General features: G+C 43.3%; 1 protein-coding gene across 5 annotated transcripts; it reads right to left on the bottom strand.

Annotated features, from left to right (window-relative positions):
• Positions 1-598: 598 nt before the first annotated feature.
• Positions 599-27,435, bottom strand: ccnj (cyclin J). 5 transcript variants are annotated; one of them, XM_038773336.1, is made up of 6 exons: positions 27,305-27,435; positions 23,980-24,190; positions 13,468-13,767; positions 11,705-11,864; positions 11,283-11,614; positions 599-817 (listed from the first exon to the last, which is right to left on the bottom strand). In XM_038773336.1, exons 2-6 carry the CDS (start codon positions 24,044-24,046, stop codon positions 678-680), a joined length of 999 nt encoding a protein of 332 aa, XP_038629264.1. In that variant the 5' UTR covers positions 24,047-24,190; positions 27,305-27,435; the 3' UTR covers positions 599-677. The 5 variants fall into 5 exon arrangements, with proteins under 5 accessions (XP_038629264.1, XP_038629267.1, XP_038629265.1 ...); XM_038773339.1 differs by lacking the exon at positions 27,305-27,435 and adding an exon at positions 26,850-26,942; XM_038773337.1 differs by lacking the exon at positions 27,305-27,435 and adding an exon at positions 26,739-26,823.
• Between the last annotated feature and the right edge of the window lie 466 nt (positions 27,436-27,901).

Below are 27,901 nucleotides of genomic sequence, written 5' to 3'. Positions count from 1 at the left end.
AGGGGCGCGATGCCGTAAAACCCGCCCGGGTTTTACGGCAGTTTGACAATTTCTCCCGTTTTGGGAGAATTTCGCCCTATATCTTTGACCAGTTGGTCGAGACAATTGCTTTGGAGACAAAATTAAGCAAAAGCAGCAATTTTACTTATAATTTACATTTTTGTTTTCTGCACTCTTGTTTGCTTGGAGATATTTTGTCGAATTGCATATAAATGAATTTAAACAAGAGAGGAAACTACGTATTTTGTTTACTGGCACTATAATTAGTACAAATAAAACAACACAATTTGAACGTGAACTGTTGTATTCATTTAAAGGATAACGATTTTGGGGAGTTTGTGATCCTTTCATATTTAATATTTATTTTTGGAAAAATGAAAACAAATATGAAAAGGTCTAAATGAAAAATGGCAGTCATCGCATTAAAGGCAATACATTGTAAACATGTTAACATTACAGAAAGGTCCGACTCATAATATTTAACCTTTTGCCAAGCAGTTGTTGTTGAAGGCATTTCCACTTTAAATGGCAAGTCACAACAACTACTCTCGTCTACACTAAGTATGAAAAGCACAAACCAGTTTGCCACTGCCAGTTTCACTTTTTGGAAATCGCACCCTTTTTGGTGGCCATGATTGCAACCTTAAGTTATGGCTCTGGTCCTGTTCTGTTTGTGCCTAGAAAGTATTCCCCCTCAAAATCATGTCTGAAGTGATTTGGAGGTGGTCTTGAACAAAAAGAGGTGCATAAATGCTGTGTTCACCCTGCAAACTTCCTTCTGAACCATGCACAGCTCTGTTTGTCAAAATGACCAGACCTAGTAAAAAAGAAAATTGAATTAGAAATCTACGGCATAAATTTTTGGAAAATTTAGCAATAGTTATGTAGTCTCATTAATTTAACAGAGATATGACTGTGATTCAACTAATTGGGAACAAAGTTCCATAGCAAGCGTCAAGCGTGTTTAGCCGTGTGTTTCCTGGTTCTCAGTGCCGAGAAACACATGACTATTGTTACCACAGTGCGTCTTAATCCGTATACGGTGGACAAATGACTGCAAGTCTACTTCTTTAAATCAAACAGCATTTATTTGCATCATATAATGTTATTGTCAATCACACCAACATTAGTCAGAGTACTTCAAGTTCATAGGAGACCTTGACTTAACTTCAGAGTGACTAGTGACTAGCAAGTACCAGACATTGTCCTTTATCTGTATGCTGAATCCATTAGTCCTCGGTGTCCGGTCCTTGGTCTGGTCTGTACATGGCTCTGGCCTTCCTCGTGTTGGTCATTGAAGGTCACCTTTGTTCCATTTCTGCTGCAGAGAGCAATTCTAGGGTGGCACATTTTTAGCCTCATTGATTGTGCCACTTTGGACGGGCCCTGGGATGCTACCAATCAATCGATCATGGTTCAATCAAGTCCAATCAGAGCCTGCCAGCTTGATTGCAGGGCATGAACTCTTCGGCCATGTCTGTAGGTGTCTAGGGTACATAGGCCCTTCCAAATAAGTAATGCAGGTGCCGTTGTGTCTGGTAGATATGATTGACATAGTTCTATTGTCCCTGGGATGACCTTTTTGCTGTGCATTGGAGAGTCTGGGCTGCAGTTTATTCATCAATGTTTATTTGAGCTGCAGCCTGTGTGTCCTTAAAACTTGGCAGGTCGCACTCTTAGTGGCCATTTGGCCACAATAAACAATACTGGGGGGCACTTTTCCCTGTGTCTGCATGGGTGGTCCGTTTTTCGCCCGCAATCCAAAGATGTGCAGGTTAGGTGGCTTGGCCCAGCGAAATTGCCTCTTAGTGTCCAAAAGGTTGGGTGTGATTGTGGGGATAGGGTGAGGGTGGAGGTGTGCACTTAAGTAGAATGCTCCTTTAAAAGAGCCGGTGCAGACTTGATGGGCCAAATGGCCTCCTTCTGCACTGTAAATCCTATGATTCTTCTGCACTGTAAATCCTATGATTCTATGAATGAGAGAGATAGTGCTGGCCTGTTTCTACTAAAAAGTGTTTTAAAAAATATCACATTTCAGTGGATCAGATAAATCTAAATGCAAAAATTAGACAAAGTGCTAATTATACCTCAATTTGACTGAAATTTCAGAAAGCAAAGATGGGGGGCGCGATTCTTCGCACCCCACACCGGGTGGGAGAATCGCGGGAGGGCCGGATGAATCATGACATGAATCATGAATCAAGAATCGCACCCCCCGCGATTCTCCCACCCACCCAAAAATGGCGTGTTGCGTTTTTTGACAGGCCCCTTGGAGAATTGCCGCTCGCCGTTTCTAACGGATTCTAACGGACCGGCGATTCTCCGGCCTGGATGGGCCGAGTGGCCTGCCGAATCCGACCGGTTCACGCCGGTGCCAACCACACCTGGCCGCTGCCGGCGTGAACAGCGCGCGACCTGTGTGTGTGGAGCCTGTGGGGGGAAGAGGGAGGATCGAGCACCACGGGCGTGCTCAGGAGATGTCGGGCTGGCGTCTCTAAAAGACGCACTCTTTTCCCTCCGCCGCCCCGCAAGATCAAGCCGCCATGTCATGCGGGGCAGCGGAGGGGAAGACGGCAACCGCACATGCGCAAGCATCAAGGTCCGGCGCCAGAGATTCACGCGCCGCCGCTCCTACCAACCCCCCCCCCCCCCCCCCCGGGTGGGTGCTAGAATATGGGGCGAGGAGCAGTCTCCGACACCGGAGTGAAACACTCTCCGGCGTCGGCTGTTTGTCTCCCGATGGGAGAATTCCGCCGGGGAAGTTTAACCCAATGTTCATTCAGTCAAGAGTTTCCGCAATCATTTGCACTGGTATTAAAAACATTGCAATAGAGAAAAGTGCTGCCCACAAAGTTGGCAACATCTAAAGGGTATCCTGATCTCATTTGCAGGCCTTCCCCAAGGCTTTATAATGAAGCTGGTTGTTTAGGGCTGATGGAAAATGTTTTTAAGATTTTAACTGCAGCAGCAACTCATATTTAAATAGCACCTTTAATGAAATAAAAAAAAACCACCCATGGTGCTTCGTAAGGACACTATAAAGCAAACATAAGATATGGGGAAAATTCTAGTGGGTGCGCCTGAACCGGGGTGTAACGCCGCTCGTAATTTTCACGGGAGGCCACTCGTCGGATTTATTCGGATCGTCACACCTTGCGAGATAAGTTGTGCTTAATCACTTACCAGAGAGTTATCGTAGGTGCAAGATCCAAGCCTCAGATCCTGAGCGAGCGCCAGTTAGTAATGATTTCCACAAAACGGGGACCATAAGTACCACCACTTGAGGGGAGGGGTGCAGTGGTTAATGCACCTTAATGACCCACTACAGCTTCCCACTGGCACGGAGCATGAACCTTGATCCTGGTGCCAACAGGGAACCGGAGCATCAGGAGGGCGCCAATCTCATTTTCTGCCCGATGCTAGATTCTCCATTGTCTGTAGAAGAGTTACCGATGCGGTGAAGAATCCAGCCCCAGTTCACTCTTGGGTGTCTCGGGGAACTGCGAAAATCTGTGGAGGGACGTTTCTGGCCTACCTGCTGATGGGATTTTCCGGTCCTGCTGAAGTTCACTTCTACTCCTGCTGTGGGTTCCCCAGTGGCGGGGTAAGAAAGCCAGCCAAAACAATGTAGGTTTTAGTGTGACCAGAAGATCCCACTGGCGGCCGATAGCGTGCCACCTCCGCCATGGGAAAACAGGGGGAGTGGAAAATTCCAGACTGACTTTACTTTGCTGTCTTCAAAATAAATCCGTTTTAAGGTATTTCAGACTCATTCTTCCGAATTAACAAAAGGGTACTATTAAAGTTAAAGAAAATGGGTTAATCTAGGGCTGGATTCAGCCACGTGTTTCTTGGCACCAGGCACTGTTTACTGGCAGCGGGTTCTCTGCTTTCCCATTGAAGTCACCCCACACTGCGGGAAACTTGTGGGTGGGTATGGGCTGCCGGTGAGACAAACTCTTGTTTGGCTGTCTGTTCTAGCAGTGCAGAGACTCCCACAATTTTGAATCCCCAACCTTATGTGAATTTGGCAGGCAAGATGCCTTTTGCACCTGGTGCAGCTTACCACTCTCCATACACAGGAAGATTGGCTGGTTATGACGGTGGCAGAGGCTCACAGGTAGGTGCTTAAGAAGAGGAACTGGACTATACTCAGCATTGTTACTGAAGTGGAGGGTGTGTGGCTGTAAGAATACAAGTCACATGACAGCCAATACTATTGTTGATACTGGAGACTGAAAGAAAGATCTGCATGATAGGGTGTTGCTTCTGGCCCTTCAAACTCCATTACCTATAAACAAATGTTTTTGGTTGCTGTATCATTTCTATGGTTCTATTTGCCCATGTTGAAATCTAACAACTGTAGATGGTACATTTAATTAACAATGCACTAGCTTGGAAATCAATGGACTCCCCTGATACGTCAGAATATTTTTTTCAATTCCTACCCTGGAAAATACCCTTGCCAACTAATTGGCAATATTTTCTGATGCTCGCAAGGGCTTCCAGATACACGGTTACATGAACACAGTTGTAATTAGTATACAGTTGTAACTCCGTAAATCTATTGAGCCTGTACCTTTAATGCTGGTTTTTTTTTCCATCTTCCCTTTCTTAAACAAGGGGGTGACTTTTGCAATTCTCTAGTCCTCTGGCACTACGCTTTAGGAGGCCATTCCTCAAGCAATTTATGATGCATCCTATCTTGCCCATCATTTGCAAACAAACACCTGACAGATGATCATTTTAATACGAGCTTGGTGTTCTTCCAGTTCAAATATTGTTGTGTACAATGCCCATCCCTATAAATCAGATGGGGTTCCGATAAAGGTCAGGGACTTAAAACGATGGGCAGAATTCTCCCATCGGGAGACAAACAGCCGACGCCGGAGTGAAACCCACTCCGCCGTCGGAGGCCGCTCCTCATCCCCTATTCTTCCCTTCCCCCCAGGGGGCTAGGAGCTGCGGCGCATGAATTCCGCGCGCCGGGCCTTGACGTTTGCGTCAAAGCGGTGCGCCGGGAATGACGCAGCTGGCGGTGCCGAAGTGACGTCAGCCGTGCATGCGCAGGTTGGCCGGCGCCAACCCACGCATGCGCGGTTGCCATCTTCCCCTCCGCTGCCCCGCAAGACATGGAGGCTTGATCTTGCGGGGCAGCGGAGGGAAAAGAGTGCGTCTTTTAGCGATGCCGGCCCGACAATCGGTGGGCACCGATCGCGGGCCAGACATCTGCTGAGCACGCCCGTGGTGTTCGATCCTCCCTCCGCCCCCCACTCACCGGTCACGCACGGTTCACGCTGGCAGCGACCAGGTGTGGTTGGCGCCGGCGTGAACTGGTCGGGTTCGGCAGGCCGCTCGGCCCGGAGAATCGGCGGTCGCCGTGAGAAACTGCAATTCTCCGAGCAGCCTGTCGCAAAACGCGACACGCCATTTTCGTGGGGTGCCAGGGGGCGTGGCGTGATTCTCCCCCCCCCCCCTGCGGAGAATCACGCCCGATAAGTTTTATCCATGGCTACTTGTCAGATCTGCTCAGTAATTTTCAGCAAGTTGGAGATAAGAAATTTCCCTTCCCGGTGCACAAAGTAATAGGTTAATATATTTTGTGGCTATTTCTCGAAATACATAAAACCCCAAAAGTCAAATAAAAAAATTGAAACCAGAAAATAAAAATCAGTCCGAACTTTTGTGCACCCCTTTGAAGCCCCACGCGCGAAAACTGCAAACAAAAGGGTTTGATGTTAATAAAAACAAAGTAAAAATCTGGAAAAACGTTGAAAGGCAATCTCGACCCGAAGCGACTCGTTCTCATTCTCTTCACAGATGCGGAGTGGTTATTTCAGATTTCCAGCAGCCCGGGTATTTTGATTTTGTGTGGAATGTGGAGAAGTTGGAGACTTCCCACCAATAATTGTTACATGGGACCAGCGTTCCAACATTTCCACTTGCACATGGGGATCTCTCGCTCGCTGCTCCACTTTGGCTGCGGAAAACACAGCCGTTTTCACTCCGATCCTGTTCCTGCCGCTCGGAACAGGCATTAAAACAATAAATAAATAAAATCCGTCGAACAACATTAATTCCAGCAGATAGGGTCCTGCTGATATGGACAGTTTTCCAGTTCAGACATCAGATCCATCAAGGTTGCCAATTGCCCAGTAAGTGATCAATTTAAGCAGATTTCCTCCTTCCACCTCGCAGAAACTTCCAGAAGAAAAGCTCAAACAGCGCAGGCGTGAAGGGTCTCCCGCCAGGGAGCACTCGCAAACAGCGTGAGCAACTCCAGTTGAACGGGAGGACATAGGAGCACCATTTCTATCCTGTAAACAGAAATAGAACCTCTCTTTTTACAACGTGAGAAACTCACATCTCGCCAAATTTTTTATTGCAAATTTAATATATAAAAAGGAAAAGTTTACATACGTAAATATTGCAAACTATCTAACAAAAAACAGTAGTTGCCCCACAAGGCCAGAAGCCAGTTGTGCAGAGCAGGGTGAATTTGGCGTTGGGTCCAGACTCTTCCGAACAAAGTACAAGAAATGGACATTTTAAACACAATCAACAACAAAAGAGGGAAAATTATGTTAGTGAAAGCTGTTCCTTGTGGACAATTGCAAGCATGAAAGACGGTTCCAAATATTTTATTACAAACGATCATTGAAAAAGCAGACAAATCTATACAATAATCAACCGTGAGTGGATCAGTTGAGTAACGGGCAGAAATATGAAGGTAACAAAATGCCGATATAATTAAAGGCAGGAGACAGCTATGCAAAAAGTGAAGGTAAAGCTAGCTGTTGTGTTTACAATGCCTAAATACCATAAAACAACATGAGTATCATTCGTTGTTGGATACACCTCTTCATTTAGCACTTAATTTCAAATAGCTTCAGGCCAGAATTTTGTTTATATCAGTAATTAAATAAATTGGAGAAAATCCAGCTTTTAAAAAAAGCAAAAAAATTGTCCGCAGCTGCATTATATAAATGTGCTCTTTTGTGCTGGTGAAACGTTTGTTCAACATCCCATCTGCAGCATGCACCCAAATAAAAATATGAAGGAATTATTGCATAAAGTATTCTTTATGGAGGAGTTTGATCTTCCAAAGAATGTGACAGTGGACAGCAAAAGCTACATAGGTCACAGAGATTAAAAATGAGAAAAAACAGCAAGCTTAAGAAAGATGATTTCTGGTACTATCATAGCACTGTAGGAGGTTTACAAACAGGAGCTTCCCAATTTAGTGCTAGAAATGGAGCTGGTCAAGGATCTGGAGTGGCATGAATCTTGGTTTGCTGGTCCAAACCAGAGGCCACTTAGCAAAGACACAGAGTTGGATAGTGGTGCCAAGCAACTGGTTGTAACAGGACATTGCTGCAGACTGCTCATATTAGATTGAGAGTTCAGCCCAGGATACACCTGGGAAGGTCTTTATTTCAATCTAATAGCAGAGCTCAAGGACTGGGACAGGGCCAAGCATATTATTCTGCGAGCTGGGAAAACATATACAGATTACATATACAGATTACTTTCAGGAGGCTAAAAATGAATTAGGATATGCTTAAAACGTTTTAGAAAAATCTTTAAACCTACTTGCAGCAGATGGAAATTGAGTTAGAGATGCAGTTTGGGAAATTTAAAGTCTCATCTGCTAGTGGCCAGAACCTAAAAAGATTCCCTGACAGTATGGAAATTTAAATGCATTATTTGAGAATGGAGAAAACAGTCACAAGAGCGTCATCAAAAAATTCTAATAAGGACGGCTTGAGCCGTATGCAAGATTTGTATGTTGACATGTCCAAGTTTAAGGAAGTTATGATTATACCACTTCTCAGCACTGCTCAGTTCACAGAAAAAAAAAGTAATTTCCTAAACTGATCCCTTCAGATACATGATCTTATGCAGGTTAAAGTAGCAAAGGACTAACACTTGTCCGTTATCACTGTGTTAAGCAGGGAAGATACACATGGGCTGGTCCTTGCAGATTAAAGTCAAAATATTTGATCAGTGAAAAACTATATTTACATTACATAAAAGCAATAAATCAAAAGTGAGAAATATACAAGCAGAGAAAAGTTATATTAGATCTCTTAACTGAGGCTTGGATGAACAGAGCACGAGATTTATAATAATCTTGTCACAAGTAGGCTCACTGCAATGAAGTTACTGTGAAAATCCCCAAGTCGTTTGGCGCCTGTTCGGGTACACAGAGGGAGAATTCAGAATGTCCAATTCACCTAACAAGCACGTCTTTCGGGACTTGTGGGAGGAAACCAACACAGACACGGGGTGAATTGCAGACTTGACCCAAGCCAGGAATCGAACCTAGGTCCCTGGTGCTGTGAGGCAACAGTGCTGAGTTGCCGATGACTTTTAGCTCCAATCCCTCCCAGTACTGTTGACGTGAACTAGGAAGGCTAGCAAGTGACTGAAGGTACAGGAAAACTAGCTATATTTTGGAACAACTCCCATTGAGCATACAATATTCAATTATTCAAATATTGGAAGATCAAAAGAACATGGGCAACAAGATTCAGAACAATTTCATTTATTTTTACATAGAATTGAAATATCATTTCAGGATCTGGATATCAGACCCAAGTTATCATGCATGTGCAATTTGTAAGATAAAAGTACAAACTTAATAAATTCTCGGTGGTGAAATATTTCATGTTATAAAGTTTGTTGTGTGAGCAAACAGGCCTAAGCAGGCCGAAAGTCTACAATGAAGAGAAGAGAATTGTGCAACAATGTCTCCCAGTAAAAAGGGGAGGGGGACTGCAGGTTTAATTTGTGATTGTGTGACGATTAAAATTAATTTTGGATTAACATGAGTGACAATCACAAAAAAAAAATAATAAATGGTAAATGACAAGATCCAGCAAATATCAGTAGAACCAGGAGCTAAAAAGGCCAGCAGGTACATAATGAGAGCGCTAAAGATTGAAGCAGTGGAAGTGAGGAACGCTACAAAAACAAGCACTGCAAATTTGTGAAGGGATAAGAGCAAGACACCACATATCCGCAACACAAATATTAACAAAATTGAACAGCAAAAAAAAAAAAAAAAACAACCACAAAATGAGAAACCAAACCAAAACAACACAAAAACAGTATAACCATGATGGGACACAGTGACAACACTAAGAACAACCCCACAGGCAAGGAAAGAGGACATCTTGTAATTTCCTCTGACCAATAGCTCAGGAAATCCCCTAGTTTATCTTGGAACTGGTTTTATGTCTCCATTAAGACTGTTCATTGAAATCCCCTAGTTTATCTTGGAACTGGTTTTATGTCTCCATTAAGACTGTTCATTGATCTCAAATTGTTAGGTTGCCCCACCATATTCTGATGTTCTCAGGGGTGACACCGTTTCATACTGTGAAAAAAAGTTGGAAGTATGCAACAGATCCCTTCCATATCCTGGAGAGGAGACAGGTTGACATTTCAGATATAGACTATTAGCTCTTACTTAAAAAATAGAGGTGAAGATTGATGGATTTCTATCGTTTTATGTAATCCCAGCTCTCAAGAATATGACCTTCCAACACTATTTTTTTGGAAGTCGGTTACATTTGTATTAAGAAAATGTTTATAATTATTCAAAACAAATAATTTAGCCTTTGATCAGAAAATTCAAAACACAACTGATGCAGATTTTACAACTGCTAACCAGCTTCATTTTGATGAAATATTATATGCAATAAAGAATTTCAGACACAAATGCAATCCCTTGTATTACCTACAAATGCTAGGTGGTTACTGGAAATTTGTTACGAGCATGGAATTATCAAATTCACTGTTTCCTGCTATTTCTTAACTTTTTACCATAAACAGATTGAAAAAGTCTACCAAAAAAATTGCAATTTTGTATGCCTGATAAAACTTCCAGACTGTATGACACCCAAATACCATTTATATATAGAGGTTATTTCAGACAGGGAAGAACAAAACCATGGAATAGAGATAGGTATCATTTTGTTTTTGAATCAAAATAAAACTAATTTTATTCCTAAGTTATATACAATATCTTAATTAGATGCCAATCCAACTAAAATTAGACATTTCGAACATCTTGAAAGAATCTAGTGGAAATAATTTTAATTTAAACCACCAACTACCTCACTTAGTCAAATTCTCCATTTTGGGATTGGTGCTATGTGCTTGATAAACTAGATTTACTCTTGACACATTCAAATGTGGGAAACAAAGCAGCAGTGCACCCTGAATAAAGGATCACATTTGTGTCACTAATATTTTTGTGCAAGGGCAAGGGAAATAGTGCTTACTCTTTGAAAACCTTATGCAAAAACAATATTAATTTACTAAAAATAATCATTTATTTTTTTTAAACACTGAGAAAGCATTTATAATGCTATTTTAGCAATAGGAACTTTCCGAACCATCTACAGAAAATAGGAGGCGTGAAGGTTAAATGGACGATAGCAAAAGCAGAGTTTTTAAAATGCAAGTGTCTTTGGAGTTTCCAACAGTCCAAAGGAGATTGATATACATTTCATACAAAAAAAATGATTTATAAACCTGAAAAAACAGAAGGAGATTGCTATTGTAATCCTATGAGTGCAAATGTATTGTACAAATATAAATTATGCAGAAATGAGAAATAAAAATGTTGATCAGCTACTTGAGAAATAAATGGAGCATAACTGTTTTTGCATTGCAGCTATACATCGAGTCTGTGGTTATGCAAAATGATATAACTAATGAGGTAGTTACCAATTATTGAACATGTTACCCTGGTGTTAAAAAGTAAAAGATAATATTGCACAATGAGCAGTCAATTTACATTAACTCTTGGATCAGAAATAATGACAAAACCAGAAAATGCTATTAAAATTGTTGCCATTAATCATGGTTTAGTATTCAAGGTATACAAATGAAGGAAGTATTAATAAACTGACTGCAACCATAAGCAATTCCTGAGATAAAAGCATCAAAGCATCCCAAACTAGCTGTTCCTATTAAATCGGTCAGCCTTTCATAATCCCATTTAGTCTGTTCAGGTACATTTACAAGCATTTAGGACATACTTTTCAATATTTCTGTAAATATTAGTACCCAATAAGCCCCAACACCTACCATTGTGGTTTTGTTGCTTCTCTCATTCAAGATGTAGGGAAAACAATTACTGTTTCAAAATATAAAGTCACTCCTACACTTGTTTGCTTTTCAATACCATGTTCTTGTAATTGGTTTTCATGCTTAATGGCCATTGACTGGGTAGCTCCGGTTATAAGGAATATTAATACATGATTTACCTTCTATAGTGGTTGCTAATGTCATGGCATTAGCTTGTATGGATCCATGAGTTGCATGATTAATTTGGAGATTGGAAGGGCAAGCTGGTATTGTGTATCTTGTTGCCTGGCCAGATTGACTGCTCTGGTGTTGATGCGAACACTGCAACAGATGTGAATGCATTGGGTATAGGCATGGTGAAGTCTGCTGGTCAGTCCGGGTTTTGGAGCAAGCTAGAGGACGAGTAAAGAAAGTGGTCCGTCCAATCTGCTGAATGGATTGTTCACGTCTCGGTTCTCCTTTCTGTTCACCTTTCTGCTTGTTGGCTTCTTTGACATCATTGTCATGAGCACTACAAATCAACAACAACATAAATATTACACAGAAATCACCAAGTGCAGCAACCACGAGTAAAGAAATACCTGACACAAATTTAACTTACATCAACAGACGTTCAATACAGGGCAACAGGGTATCCCATGCATAAGCAGTAATACGATGCAGTCGAACGGGCCATAAAGGAAAGAGTTTAAGGACAGTTCGCGATGCTGCTATGCAAGCAGCAGCAACTATTGAAGGAAAATAATTTAAAAACCCATGATCTGTAAAATAAAAGCATAGAATAAATTGCAAGCCCACGCATTTAAATTTACTGGTGCCTTATAAATTTACATCATGCGCATGGAGTATGGTTATTGACATATAAGGGGGGGGGGGGGCGGTTGGTGGCGTAGTGGTACTGTCACTGAACTAGTAAACTAGCAACCCAGGTTAAAATACGGTTACTGCAGTTGGAGAAATTTTAATTCAATAATTTAAAAAAAATAGGGAATTAAAGTCTAAATGATGACCATAAAACCATTGCCAATTGTTGTACAAGCCCATCTGGTTCACTCATGTCCTCACATGTGACTCCAGATCCACAGCACTGCCACCACAAGAGCAATTAGAAATGGACAATTAATGTTGGTCTTTGGTTTAATGAATCAAATAACTGCACCTCAGATTTCATTGAACCATTTAGACTCTCAGGGGCATCGAACAACCTCGTTGCACCCGGCTCAGTGACGTGACGAGGCCTTTAGATCTAGATGTGCAACGCTCAAAACACCTTGTGAGATCTAGTGCGAAGCCATGATCTGGGTCTCGCCTTCACTTGCCGAGATCCAGATGAACCTATTAAGTGAGCCATTAGGCTCATTTTAAATAGGTCAGCACCCGATTCTCCCAAGGCCTGGGAACGAATGCCCACTCCTGGGAATACCTTGCCATGGCACCGTTTGGCACTGGTTCACATGTAACAGCACCTCAGTGGGGGGGGGGGGGGGGGGGGGGGGTGTTGTTCTTCCAGGCTACCAGAAGCCATGGCAGGGTTGTTCTCAGTGCTGCGAAGGATTTATGCACCCAAAATAGGACGTCTTTGAAGTGAGACTTAAGCTTAGAACCTTCAGACTAACGAGGGGAGAGCATCCAACAACTGACTGACAGGAGATTTCTCAACAGCATTTATTTCTCCAGCAGCTTACTTCAGACATTAAGGTAAATGTGGAGACAAGCAGATTGTATTGAGGGACAATATCCACTACCTTTATCATTGTCACACTTTAGCTCCAATGTTTAGTGAATATAGGGTGCAGCAGACAACTCAGCAAGCACATTACAATCCTACCTCCAAACCTTGTAACCAGAAAACATCATAGAAACATCTACTTGGATATTTATTACTGTTTCCCTTATCAAGGCTTGGTCAAAGAGAGGCATGGTGGCACAGTGGTTAGCATTTCTGCCTATGGTGCTGTTAACCCGCGTTTGATCCCGGCCCAATGTCCGTGTCTGTGTGGGTTTCACCCCCACGACCCAAAGTTGTGCAGGTAGGTGGACTAATCACACTAAATTGCCCCTTAATTGGAAAAAATAATTGGGTACTTAAATTTATATTTTAAAAAATTATATTAAAAAAATCAATGCTTGGTCAAAATCTTGGCAAGTTCCTACTTAATTTGTGGCATTTTTTAAAGTGAATGAGATGGAAATGCTCCCTAGCAGCATCAGAAGAGGGGAGGGGCAAACAGGAATAATTTCCAGCAGCATCGTAGAAGATTGGGGTCCGGCATACTACAGGAATCCCCTAGAAATTCTGCATTAATAGAAAGTGGAAGGAAGGAATGTTTGCTTTCAATCTAGTATATTTTTTATAATAAATACCTTGTAAAGACACTTCTAGAAAGTAGGCAGAATATTTTTCTGTATATAACTTGGTCTTCTCCAGATAAACCATAGGCCTTCCATCATGAAGATCGGTTTCATGTACAGCAACAGAGAGGTAGTAGTCAATAAAGTGGGCAGCAGTGGGCAGGCAGAGGTTCCACTGAAAAGATTCTAGTAGAAAGAGCTCCATGTGCAACAAGCTCTGTTTGTTTATCATCAAGTTCATACTGGTCATACAACTGAGACTATTGAGTTGTTCAAGTTTAGGTACATGGTCTTCTTTGTCCTCAAACTTGCCTGATTTAATAATGAAAAAAAATGTTCATGTTAATCATATTTACAGTAACTTTAAGGCAGACTAATAGTAAAAATTTAATTACACAAAATAGCCGAGTTCACTTTAACCTTGCGGCTTTCAAAATATGAGAAACAGACAGTTCAGTTTTAAGCAAAAGTTGTCTTCATTGCACAAAATAAAGTTATAGTTTGTCAAAACTATAGTGATTAAAAGTAATGAAATAGTCAGGTTAGTTAGATTTCCACTTGCTAATGCCAAATTGTTATTTGAAGTAATTCAAGAGGTTTTCGTTGACTATCTTGTAATAACGCTCCCAGAAAGTAGGCAGAGTATTTTGTGTGTGTAACTTAGTCTTCAAACAAACTGTAGGCCCATCCATCATGGAAGTTCAGATTCATAAGTTCCAGCACAATCACAGATTTGCAATTCCAACCTGCTTTCTTCATTGGACAGATACTCTTCACGTCATGCTGCTTTCCTCACTTTCTAGAAAGCTGTACTTGCATCCATAAATGAAACATCCCAAACCCCTTCCCCACTTCCACTGATACCAACTTCGACTGGTACCAATGAAGAGACATCTGAATACACTCTTCCTCCTCCTTCCTCCTTCCTCCTTCCCCCCCCCCCCCCCCCCCCCCAAATCAATAGTAATAGTATTTTTATGCTAAAAGGGAGATTAAACAAAATGGTGGTGGGCAGTACTCACTAATATTTAGAAAAAGAGTAAGAGCAGATTTCAGGTCATCAACATTGATATAGATACTTCAGGTGAAGTGTTTACTAAACTAACTAAAGTAGTTCTGGCTGGAGTGACAATTAAGAAGTGCTTTTGAACAATGGGAGAGAAAATATTAGGGTAGAAGTACAGGTTAAGGTTTCTTGCACAAAGATGCATTTTATACTAATTAAGAGAAAACAATATGGATTTGTTTAAAGTAGATGTGTTTAACTAACTTAATGGAGTGTTTTGATGAGGTAACAGGGCTGATGACTCAGGTTTTTGAAAGTTTGATTGCCTCCTTTATTCATGGGCAAAACAGGTCACGTGATTCTGCCAAAAACAAGCCTGAGAAGCTTGGTTACTATGGAGGAGGGGTACAGACTTACTGGGAGCGAGGTGCAAAATGTTCACAAAAGGAAGAGCAGCTTGGTTAACTGTAGATAGTTATTTTGTATCCAAATTTTTGGTAAGAAAAGGAGGCAGACAAAGGACTCTAGCTACTATGGTCAGCAGAGAAGAGCATATTGCCCATTGAAACCTGAAGGTTATGTTCCACTGGTTCTTGTAGAAACTACAGAGCGTGCAGTGTACAACTATGGCATAGTGTTATTGGTTACATTGATGTATAATAAGATTCATTTTACTCAGTAAGCATCAAATATTCTAAATTACAGAAATGTTGGATCAATGTTACTTTTTATTTAGGTTGTTAAGTCTTAAAACATTAAATCTTTTACAATTCCAATTTGGTCACTGGGAATTCAAATCTCCTGTTTAAAGATAAAAGTCTCTGCCAGCAAGTTGAAACCCATGGGAAAGTGGCAGTATGGATACATAAGTTGGCTGGGAGACAGTGAGTATTGGTGAACAGTTGTTTTTTGAACTGGAGGAAGGTACGCAATGGGTTTCCACACGAGTTGATACTAGGATCATTGCTTTGCTTGATACTTATATTAATGACACAACATGAAAATATTGATGAGGATAGGACAAACTTTGAGGATACAGGTTGTGAAATGGACGTGGACAGATATGTAGCAGGTTAAATTTAAAGTGGAGAAGTAGGGCACCATTTACTGGCCAAGTCCCGCCGGAATGGGGATGGGAAGCAGCCAATAAAGGCCTCTCCGAGGATTCCCGATGGCTGTTATGCCTTGCAAGATCTAGATCCCACCCATTTACCCAGACTCTCATAACTAAAAATTAGCTATGCTGCCACTGGATTGATCTGCCACTCAGCATCTAAATCGGCCGGGGAGGAGACCCCAGCCGGACGCCATTTAGCACTGGTCCGGTGGAATGGCATGGTGGGGAGGGAGGGGGCGGTGGTGTTGGCCTCTGGCCAGGCAGTCGTGACCCAGGCATCTTGGCACTGCAGCCTGGCATCACCACTTGGGTGCCAGCTTGGCACAAGCACTGCCAGAGTGCCAGCCTGGCATTTTACCCACACCAGGGTTGGGATTGGGGGTGCCCTGGTGGTATGTGGAAAGGTATTGGGAGCTCCTCAGTGCAGGCTGTGGCTAAGTGCGACCTTGGAAGAGTGTTCACCGCCAGAGGCTGGTAAAAGAGCTGTTAGATAGCAGGGTCGTTCCTGGCACTTGTATATGACCCCCCTCCCTGATTGCCGCCCAGAACTGACTCTTTTTTAAAAAGTTAAATCTCACAGGTTAGGTGGGGTTATGAGGATGGGGCAGGGGAGTGGGCCTAGGTAGGATGTGCTTTTGGAGGGTTGGTGCAGACTCGATGGGATAAATGGCCTCCTTTTCCACTAAAGGGATTCCATGATTTCTGAAAGAGGTGCAAGAACAGAGACACATAGAACATAGAAAAATACAGCACAGAACAGGCCCTTCGGCCCACGATGTTGTGCCAAACTTTTGTCCTAGATTAAGAATAAATTAATCTATACCCACCTCAGAATACATAGGGAAAACCACCTCAGAGTATATAGGGAAAAAGGAGGGGAGCGTAGTGATGATGTTAGTGGATCGTAATCCAGAGGCCCAGACTAATGTCCTGGATACACAAACTCAAATCCCACCATGGTAGCTGGTGGATTTGGAATTTAATTAATAAAAATTCTGGAATTAATTTCACGTTCACCATTACTAAGACTATCATTGATTGTTGTAAAGCCCACCTGGTTCACTGATAGAAAGGAAACTTGTCATCATTGCCCCTTCTGACCCACAGCAATGACCTAGCAAGCTATTCAGTTAAAGGGCAATTAGGAATGGGCAACAAATACCGAACTTACTGGTAACACTTACCACGATGAAAGAATTTTTTAAAAATGTGCACAGATCATTGAAGGTGGCAGGGCAAGTTGACAGTGGTTAAAAAAGGCACATGGAATCCTAAGCTTTATAAATAGAGGCATAGAAAGTGAAAATATAGGCTGAAAACACAATTTACGGCGGTGGAGTTTCTCCAGGTTTTCACTACTCACCACCTGCCAATGATGCGAGGTACTAGAGGCCTTTCACTTAGAAGCTTCTGGGAGTGTCAAGCCCATCTGACTCTCCCCCTCTTATGACCGAACCAGCTCCAGCCCCAGAGGTCAAGGAAGGTGACACCACCACAAAAAGCACCCCGAGAGCAGGCTGGGGCCCTCCAGCTCTTCCTCACCAAGACCATCACGAAAATAAATCTCACTATTTCAACCTCTCTATGGTTCCCTGCTCAAAGATTTCTTCATGAAGTGCCGCTGAGATAATGTCAGTGTTCCATTAAAAGCACACTCAAGCTTCCTCCATGTGCTCTCTGTAAGGCTGCCAGCTGGTTGGCATTCCTGCAATGTTAGAACACATGCATGTGCCTCCTTGGTAATGAGGACTTCCCCCACAATGGTCAGGGCCTCCACTCAATCCAGTCAATGTCAGATCTCAGCGAACCCAGCAGCTAGACCCTTAAGAAAATTGCATCTACTTCCGGTGACACTGAACCTCCGGGTTCACACCCAACTTCTCATAACTGGTCTGAGCTACATTCTGTAGCCTCTACACAGACATCATCTGCCATGTCCTCAGGAGTACTCCTTGTCCCAGAGGAGCCTACCATGTGCTCCCTCAAAAGATCAGGTATCTGGGAGCAGCTAAGATTGGAGCCATCATGAAGACTCTCTGGGAACCAAGCACACTCCTGCACTTTGTATGGTCACAGACTAGCTGAACAGAGGGACAGGAAGCCCTTGCATTTTATAAAGGGGACTCATTGAAGCCATGGGATCGGAGTGCCATGGGAATGTAGATAATGGCTTCAAGGAAAGCCTGCAATCTGGGCAAATCTCATGGTTCTCGCAACCTGGCTAGCCTGATTCTGGTGTGTGCCCTTGCAAACTGTGCATCGGTCACCTCCTTGATGCATTATGATCAAAGCCTGCGAGATGCCGCAAAAGGTCATGGAATCCCTACCAGTGCATTATGAGGCCATTCAGCCCATCAGGTCTACACGGACTCTTCAGATGAGCATTCTACCCATGTCCACTCCCACGTCCAACCTGCCCTATCCCCATAACTCCATAACCTAACCCAACCTGCACATTAAGGGGCAATTTAGCATGACCAATCCACCCTCCTCTTTGGACTGTGGGAGGAAACCACAGCACCCGGAGGAACATTTAAACTCCCATGACCCAAGGCTGAAATTGAACCCAGGTCCCTGGTGCTGTGAGGCAGCGGCGCTAACCACTGACTTCTTTCAATGCTCGACAGTCATGTAAATGCAGAGGGCAGCTGTGACTTTCAAAGCCTCAGGCAACTGATGACCTCCCAAGTCCATGTGGTGCCAACTCCTGAAGAAGGTTGCCCAAGTGAGCTATTCTGTTTTTGTACCGGTGAAGGCTTCACCGACCTGGTTCCCCATCATCTCTAAGAAGGTAAAGTACTGTGGCAGCTGCCTCTAAGCAGCTACACTCTGGGGTCCCTCTTATGCCAGCGAGCAGACTCAGCCATCCTTAGTCCTCAGGGTTCAGCTTCTGGAGAGCCAGGCATCTCCACTGATGTCTTCCCTCTCGTGCCACTCACTGCAAGGGACGAGAGAGTGAAGTGTGGAATCACCTCCATGGGTTGACCCTTTGTATATTCACCCTCTGGGAGAGTACAGTGATGGTAACTGACTACTGTGCCAGCCATCACATTGGAAACATTTCCTTTACAGTCTCCCAGAATGGACAAGACCTCACACCACCCTTTGCCCACCAAGAGTGGCCACAGCTTTGGAAACCTTCCTGTCTCTTAAGCTCTCATGCAAGGTACAGGCATCTGCCCCTTGGGTCACTTTAAGGCCCTGTATACCTACCAATGTCAGGGGGGGGGGGGGGGCATTATGATACCACAGCACCTATGCCAGATGGAGCAGGGTGCTCCATTGAACCTTTGCCTTTTGTCAGTGAGGGTGTATGTGCTCGCCCGCTCCTGCAAAATGGTACTGGAAAACCATGGCACTCACAGAATGGAGAGGCCAGTATGTAAACTGATAATCAGAGGTAAGTGGACACAATAAGCTCAGCTGTCAAAGTAAAGGAATGTTAATAGACTAGTGGCTCAATGATCTGACAGGCAAGGGTATGCTAACTGCACAGCATTTAACGGATCCTTCAGGCACCCACCACCCAGGTTTCCTTTTCCAGGTTCAGGGCCTTCAAGAAGGCAGAGACCAATCAGCTGAAGATTTTAGACACCAGATAAATTAGCTTTAAAAGTAGCTTTCTTTCCCACTCAGTAAGGAATCCTCCCGCCACCTGCCCGGGTGCCCCAAGTAGCAGAGTCTCCTCTGGCCTCCCATACACACCCCCAACATGTCAGGTGGCCTCTCTCCCCTGGTTGTCATTGGTGAACCATGGCAAACTGCATACTCACTTCCAAACTCCCCTCAGAAGGGAGCTTGCTTGTTTTCAGTTTTTAAAACGCTTTTGTGAAGCACACTGATGTGACATCATGCCACCCTGGGCAGACTTTCAAATGTGGTGGTGGGAGGGGGGGGGGGGGGGGAGGAGAAAGATTCCTTCAAGAAGGCCTGCTAACGATATTTAAAGAATTCAAACGGGGATCCCCTGCATCAGCTATTCCTCCGCCCAGTGTGCTCAAGGGCTTCTGGCTTCCTTGTTGGAATGGAGGCGCATCTGGAGTGAGGTCAAGAAGCCCTGCCATCCTCTGGCTTTGGAATAAATGTCCACAAGTGCCTTCTCCATGGAGTGCACATCCTGCACCAGGGCACAAGTCTTGTACCAAGATCTCCATTGCATCTGCCACCCTCAATGTTGACCTGAGTGCCAACACGATCTCCTCCAACAAAGGCATTGGGACACCTCCATTTGGCCTTTCAATCCAAGGAGTGTAGCTGACATCCCTGCCTGGTGTTCCCAGCTTTATTTTAGAACTCCAGCAAATGAGGCACCACTGAGTCCAGGGGCACATTAACTGACTAGTCTCCCAGTGCCTTCTCCCTGGCCTATCTCTGCCTACGCCTGCTATGGATCAGGGTGAAGTGCTCATTAGATTGTGACCCTGAGGTCTTGTGTCTTGGTGCTGGTGAGGGTGCAGGAGAAAGCAGTGACAAATCTTCGATCTTCAAGTCAGAGAATGGAGCTGGTGTCTGGGATGGACTCTTTTGCCTGGCTGCTGGAGGTACTGGGCTGCTCCCCTGATGTGCCTGCAAAAGGAGGGCCATGCCATTAGTGCATGGCAGCAGCATTCAGATAGAAGAGACAGGGATCATGCTACATTGTTGTGATGATGATGGGTGTCCTGGGTTATCACTCGACTTATTTTTTAAGCACCCACCTTGCACTCGGTGCAGGAGTGTATTACCCTTTCCTGGTCAGCCGGTGGGGGGGGGGGGGGGGGGGGGGGGGAAGTTCTCTTGCTAAAATTGAGGAGATTTTTAAACTCTGACATCACTCCACCTGGGATCTCTTCCTATTATTGCCACTTGTCCTGCATGAGAACAGATTAAAATTAAATTAAATGAAAATGGAAATGAAAATCGCTTGTTGTCACGAGTAGGCTTCAATGAAGTTACTGTGAAAAGCCCCTAGTCGCCACATTCCGGCGCCTGTTCGGGGAGGCTGGTACGGGAATTGAACCGTGCTGCTGGCCTGCCTTGGTCTGCTTAAAAGCCAGCGATTTAGCCCAGTGTGCTAAACCAGCCCCATGTCTGGTTGGGAAGGGAAGAGTGTAAGCGGACCTCACGCCAGGGAAGATGATATGGATGCCTGGCTGTGTGAGTGGGGAGTGGGAGGTGATGAGGAGACAAGACACAAAGGGGATAGTCGTGTGTGGAAGAAGAGTGGTGATGCCCCTCGAAGTGGCAGTGAGTAAGCTCCCTGAGGATGTGAGAGAGTGCAAGGGGAGTGTGCAGAGAAGAGCGATTTACCCAAACTGAATGGAGATCATTCATCCCCTTGTGGCACTGGACGCCCGTCCTCCTCAGCAGGAAGTTCCGCAGTGCTGCCGCTGCCCCCATGGAGCGTTGGTGACCTTGCTAGTGTGCACCCCCCACTGCCCAAAAATCTGCCAACTATGCCGGCGGACAACTCACTGGTTTTCCAGTCTGAAACAACACTTAGCCAAAAAGAAAAAAATGTCACTCACGAGTTCAAAAGTAAATAAGGAAGTCAAGATGAATTAAAACATTAATTGCCTCAACTCGAGTATTGTCTAATTCTGAATACTGCTACACTTTTAGGATAGATGTGAACACTTTAGAGATGATGCAGAAAAGATTTAGCAGAATGGGTCAAGAAATAAGAAACTTCAATTTGGTGGATATATTGGAGAAGTTGAATTTGTTCTGCTTAGAGAAAAAGGGGAAAAAGAAAATGAGAATGAGAAAACACCAAGCAAAAGAAACAAAGGCAACAAGCGGATTAAAATGAGTGGTGAGAATCAGAAATGCATTGCCCGAGAGAGTGGTGAAGGCAGATTCAACTGAGTAAGCACCCTGGGAAAACAGAATTTGCAGGGCTGGGCAGCACGGTGGCACAGTGGTTAGCATTGCTGCCTACGGCGCCGAGGACCCGGGTTCGAATACCGTTCCTAGGTCACTGTCCGTGTGGAGTTTGCACATTCTCCCCGTGTCTGCGTGGGTTTCGCCCCCACAACCCAAAAGATGTGCAGGATAGGTGGATTGGACACGCTAAATTACCCCTTAATTGGAACAAATAATTGGGTACTCCAATTTTTAAAAAAAATAATAATAATTTGCAGGGCTAGGGGAAAGGGACTAACAGAGTTGCTCTTGGACAGCTGGGATGAGCACAATGAGTCAAATGTCCTCCTTTTGTGCTACAATTATTCTGTGACTCTAATAAGAGTGCAAGGAATATGGGGCTGGATTTAGTTGGCCTGGCAGAGGTTTCACTCACCTACTGGCAGGGACTCCCCATCGGGCCTGCCTGCCAAGAGCTATTGGTCAGAGGCCAGCAGTACCACCTGGAGTGGTTACAGCTATAGGCAATGCACCAAACCAAGGTCCAGGATCAATGAGGGACCCCAGGCCAAAAGGAGAGTGATGGTGGGATGGAGGATTGTGGAGAAGTAATGGCAGTGGAAAGAGGGGTGGTGGTGCAGGTCAGAGGAAAATGGCACAGGGTTGGCTTTAAGCCTCCCATCCCAATGCTTTGTCCCCCTAACAGGCAAGTTCCTGGCAAACCAGATATGGCTGACCTTCAGGAGGTGTAGGAAAGGGGTGCTGCTCTTATCAAATCCCTGAGCCATAACTGAATTGCAAAGGGCTGAGGAATAATGGATATCAATTAAATCATTAAGGAGCCTAATTGGCAACACTGTTGGGAGCCCAAGATACCTGTAACAGCCCCTCCTACCCTCTGACTTTCAGGGGGAGGGGGAAGATTTTGCTGCAGCTGGGAACCTGGTGAAAGTCTTTTGCGGTTAATTGAGCCCAAGTGCCATGGATCCCACAAGGATGGGCAGTAACATATCCAGTCTCTGGCCATGGATCCCACAAGGATGGGCAGTAACATATCCAGCCTCTGGCCATGGATCCCACGAGGATGGGCAGTATCATATCCAGCCTCTGGTCAGTGTTGGGAGTAAAATATTCTAGTTGTAAAGTTTATTTAGAAAGAATAAGGAAACTAGGAGTAAGAGTAGAAGATTTATTGCTGAGAGATAAACACTGGTAAGATATGGGAAAGCAATCAGTGAGGACCCTGGTTAGAGAGCAGCAATAGAGAGCTCTTTAAAATAGATACAGGCAATGTTGCAAATTCATACAAGAACACAAGATTTGTTGAATAATTTCTTTGTCAGTCATTACACTGGGAGAGAATACATCTGAACCAGTAAAAAAATTAATTAACAGAAGCAAACAGAATATGGAAAAAAATACTAACACTAGAAACTGAAATTCCCAGGATAGGTAGAACCTTCTGGAGTTGTCCCTTTAGACTGGAATACTGTAAATATAACTATTACTTCAGAAAAAGGCAGTAGAAGAAACAAATGTTTTACCTACAATTCAGTACAGAGTGACTGAGCTGATTAGGAGAGAGTGACAATATGGGTAGATGATGTCTACCAAATTTGCTAATATACTACAGAAATTTCATAAATATGCACCAAATTTAAATTTTATTCAATTTAAAGGTTTCAACTATGAGCACTTAAAGAAGCACAGGTGAAAAGGAGGGCATTAAGCCATAAAAAATATACACAAATATATTATCACGATTATTGATATACGATAACTAGTGTGTTGGTGACCTGGATCTTGACAAGACTAGAGTTTCCTACAGTTTACCAGCATGGTCAAGGTGCGTCTGAAGGCATATGGCACTGGAAAGGGTTACTCTTATGGCCTACAAGAGCTAGCTGAATAGCATGTACATTGCAACACCCTCAATTTCAGAACATTAGAAGTAATACAAGATAACTAAACCAATTATGGAACATGTAGTTTTTAAAATCCATCTTGCTATACTTTATAAAATAGCTCCACAAATTACAGAAACAATTTATTCTGGGGTATTGAGTTTCTGGAAAACAATTCTATATTGTAATCAATCTTCAAGCACAAATGGACAGAGTGATTGCCAGTAAATGGTTGATATGGAGGACCATGTTGGCTGATTCACATAGCTGCATATACAAACACTCTTGCAGCAGGGTTTATTAGGTAGCAATCAGGATCAATAAACCAGGCAGGCCTCTTGACTGTGAAACCCATGGTTAGCTTTGAGGCCATTGCTCGGATTGGCTCCAAAACCTTCTTAATGCTTTTATCCACTTTGAAAGCCAATCTTGCCTACTCACACTTTGCAGGCACATTCCTCATTTCGGCAACACTTTCCTTCAGAAGTCAATTAGTTCTTAATATAGGGTTATTGTAGCTACACAATATAATCAAAGTTGGTATCTGAAAGATACGTTTTTGGAGTTCGTAACAACAATATTGCAAAATGTGGATCAAAAATTAAAATAGAAAAAACAAAATCACATTCATTCAAGAAATACAACACACTTACTTGCCAAAAGTAAACAGGAGAGTGCCACCAGATGCAAGTGCTGAATAGAAATATCATAACGGTCCATAAATAAATCTAGAAGGTAAACAGCAAGGTGCCGAGCAGTGGGGCAAAGATGAAAATGATTGCTGATGATTGCAAGAAGATCTGCAAAGTAACGTCTGGTGTTCAGCTGAGGAGAGTTGCTTTTGTAGGGAGGTAGTCTCAGCTCCTGAGTGAAGTGAAATAAGAGCATATCTTTAAGGAGCAACACTGATATATCTATCACAAAAAACCTGAAGACCACAGTTCTGAAATACATGGACTGGTCAATGTGGAAAGGAGTTGTTTATTGCATCAGAGAGATGTTTTGACCAGGAAATTAGTATTTGAATATTGTGTTCTAATTTTTCCTAGTGATGATGTCTCAACCAGCTGAGAATAATTAGGGACAAAACATTTTTTTTGGTGGGGTGGGGGAGGGGAGAGAAAGAGCAGGAAGATGTCTTGCTCTACTACTCAATTTTGCTGCTACTAGGCATGTGAAACTGAAAACACAAATAACCACTGTAGTTTCACCTGATAGATGAGGACAGTAGGAGTGCAGATGATAATGTTACTCTCAAGTAAACATAATCCAGTGTTCATTTTAAACTAAAAATATTTTCGCAGGCAACACTAATGACTCAAGGAGGTACTGAGTCACCATAGGGAAACAATGTTCAGGTCCTAAAAACTGTGCCAATGGCAGTAGTGAGGATGCTACAATTTGTCTTAGCACCCCAAAATATATGGGAACGAAAATGGGAGAAAAATATCAGTGAGGGTTCCAGGTAACCCCTGATAGCTGTTGGAAGTATGTGCATGGTCACTTCACAAGCATAGGATTAAATGTGACTATGATGCCCATGTGTGACTGAATAGTCTGCATTTGGGGGCCTCACGGTAGCATGGTGGTTAGCATCAATGCTTCACAGCTCCAGGGTCCCAGGTTCGATTCCCGGCTGGGTCACTGTCTGTGTGGAGTCTGCACGTCCTCCCCGTGAGTGCGTGGGTTTCCTCCGGGTGCTCTGGTTTCCTCCCACAGTCCAAAGATGTGCGGGTTAGGTGGATTGGCCATGCTAAATTGCCCGTAGTGTAAGGTTAATGGGGGGATTGTTGGGTTACGGGTATACGGGTTACGTGGGTTTAAGTGGGGTGATCATTGCTCGGCACAACATCGAGGGCCGAAGGGCCTGTTCTGTGCTGTACTGTTCTATGTTCTATGTTCTATTGTCTAGATTCAGGCTTAAACAAATTCCACTTGGGCAAGTGATCAGGGACTGGCAACTCTGGCTTTAGGAGAAAAGAAGAAAGAAAATGGGGAAAAAATGCCATCTCAGATGGAGAGAGAAGGAAAAACCAAGAAACGTAGATCTTCCCTTTTCAAAAAGGAGGCAGAAATTACCTCATGTTTGAGCTCTTGAGAATAGGGAAACACATGAATTAAACTCAAATATCCAGATATGTATTACGTTCAAAGTTACCAAGTATCATACAGGTATCATATCATATAGTCTGCACCATTAAAACTAGCTTGCCCAGAATTATGCAGCATCGGCATCCATCTGCCATTCAGCCCATCAAGTCTGTGCTGGCTTCTTTGGAGAGCATTTCAGTAACTCTTACTCCCCTGCTCTTTCCCTATATGCCTGAAACAGTTTTCTCCTTCAAAGGCTACTATTGAATTGGTTACAATCTGATGATTAAAGTTGAAATTGAACCTCCAAGAATTGGAAATAGGTTAATTATCACCATTCAATTTGCAACAGCATCAGCTGCAAGCACTGCACTCAACAAAAACAAATTTTCAGATGTATCAGTACAACAAATACACAAAAGAAATGATGGGAATCAATATAGCACAAGGAAACAAATGTTAAATTTAAGAATTTATTGCATCAGGTAAGTTACCATTTTCTCAACACCTAAGTAACAAATATCGAGTTGCAATATTTACAGTTTTATCCCTAGTCATAAGCACAGATCCCAGAATGTGGCACAAATGTAAACTTTTTGCACTCAAGGTCTTCATACTAAGACCCCCTTTTCAAAACTAGATTCGGTTTTTGCCATTCAAAACTAGATTCGGTTTTGCCATTCAAAACTAGATTCGGTTTTGCCATTCAAAACTAGATTCGGTTTTGCCATTCAAAAAATATTTGTGCGAATAGCCATATATATGCCAATTAAATTACAAAGATTGATTGAGTTTGCAAATTAAGATTTAAAAAAAGAACCAAATTAACATGAAGTATATAAACATCATTCTTGAATTAGTACAGGACTGTCCAAAAGTAGATCCACAGTGCAGAAAGTTTCACAACAGTAGCACCAACTGAATGTGGATGAGCTATTCCACTGTGTGAAATATAACATTTGCAAACAAGTCCAGAATCTAGCCCAACTCTTCCAAATTCATCTCGATCATTAGAGATTTACCTTTAACAGTCAAATACTTACCTTTCTGTGGGTGACAAGGCTAAAACAAGGTAATAATACGATAAGTACACAACACTTATAGTACTACGCATAGAATTATTCGCTGCATTGGGCTCAAATTACTTAAACCAAACGTACAGCAGGTTATGCCGCCTTAGGAACATTTTCAACTTTAAAAAAACGCAGCCAACTATCTAGATCATGCGGACAGGTACACTAACTGGGAGAAGAAATCGGATACATTTAATAAAAGCGCTTTCAGTTAAGAATCGCTTAAGTTAGCCTGTCCACAACTCTACCTTGAGGGTTTGGGGAGGGGACTTTCTTTGTCCCTACTCTTACAAGAGGAGCGTGCAGGGATGCTGTCTGGAGTTTAACAGCCTGTACATTTGTTTACGTGACAGATGTACCTTGATGCGAAGTGCCTGATGGATATCGGCGACCACTTGTCCTTTCCACCACTCCTCCTCCAGCTCCATCAGACGCAGCCACGCGAAGTTAAACTATTTATTTCTGGAAGAGAAAAGGCAAATGCCTAACCAAACCCGCCGTTCAGTATTTAAACTGAACAGGGCACAAACCTCTCCCGTCCTTATCAACCCCACAAATTAACGCTAATCAATTGTTCACATTCACCGGCCAAACCTGACATCTACTGATGAGAAAGGCTCGACCTCGCTAATGGCCAGTTTCAATTGCGATTGCAAAAACATTGTGCACAGCGCAGCTGAAAGTTATTTTGTGTGTGTGTGTTTGTGTTGACAGAAAAGCAGATCTTCGATCGCAAAAATTCACTTTAGGGTCTGGATGTAAATTACAAAAATAAAACTGCAACAGGAAGTGTTGAGTCCAGAGCAACGCGTACCTATTCATCTGGGACACAAACACTTCCGGGACCACAAGTATCAGCAACAGCCTGACTTGTAGTTTTACCATCTCCGAGAGCTGAAAGATTAGAAAGTGTACTGTCTTTTTGTAGACGAGTGCTTTTAAGCGGAGGTATCCTTTTTAAAACAAAGTCGTCTTTCAAGTTGTTCATCTCTTGAGTTGCTTTTCCCGTTCATCTCAGAGACGGCGTGTATAATGTTACAATTGTTTCTCTATCCGTGTTGATTACGAAAGCCTCAACCTCTCGCAGTCAACGCAGGGAAACAGAAGGGAGAGCGACCGCCTCACTGTATCCTCACTGCGTTGTCCCATCTACTGCTTATGGGTCAATGCAAAATCCCTGCTTCTTCTTGGGGTAGGGGACACTGTTGCTTTGTCCCAACTTGCTTCCTTCCAGTTGTGTGTCGTGGCATTCGCCATATGGCAACTCCTAACCTTCTGGTCACAGCTTGCTGCTTTGATGAGGTGGGATGTCAGACCCGAATAAAAAGACAGGACGGAAATTCTGAACTAAATAGGCATGCAGAAGAATGGCAAGAAAATAAAGAGAGTTAAATCGAAAGAAAACCAGGAC

Source organism: Scyliorhinus canicula, chromosome 16 (genome assembly GCF_902713615.1).
Source record: "Scyliorhinus canicula chromosome 16, sScyCan1.1, whole genome shotgun sequence".
Classification (NCBI taxonomy): Eukaryota; Metazoa; Chordata; class Chondrichthyes; order Carcharhiniformes; family Scyliorhinidae; genus Scyliorhinus; species Scyliorhinus canicula.
The sequence above is the reverse complement of the archived record's forward strand: the minus strand, read 5'-3'. Positions and strand labels throughout refer to the sequence as shown.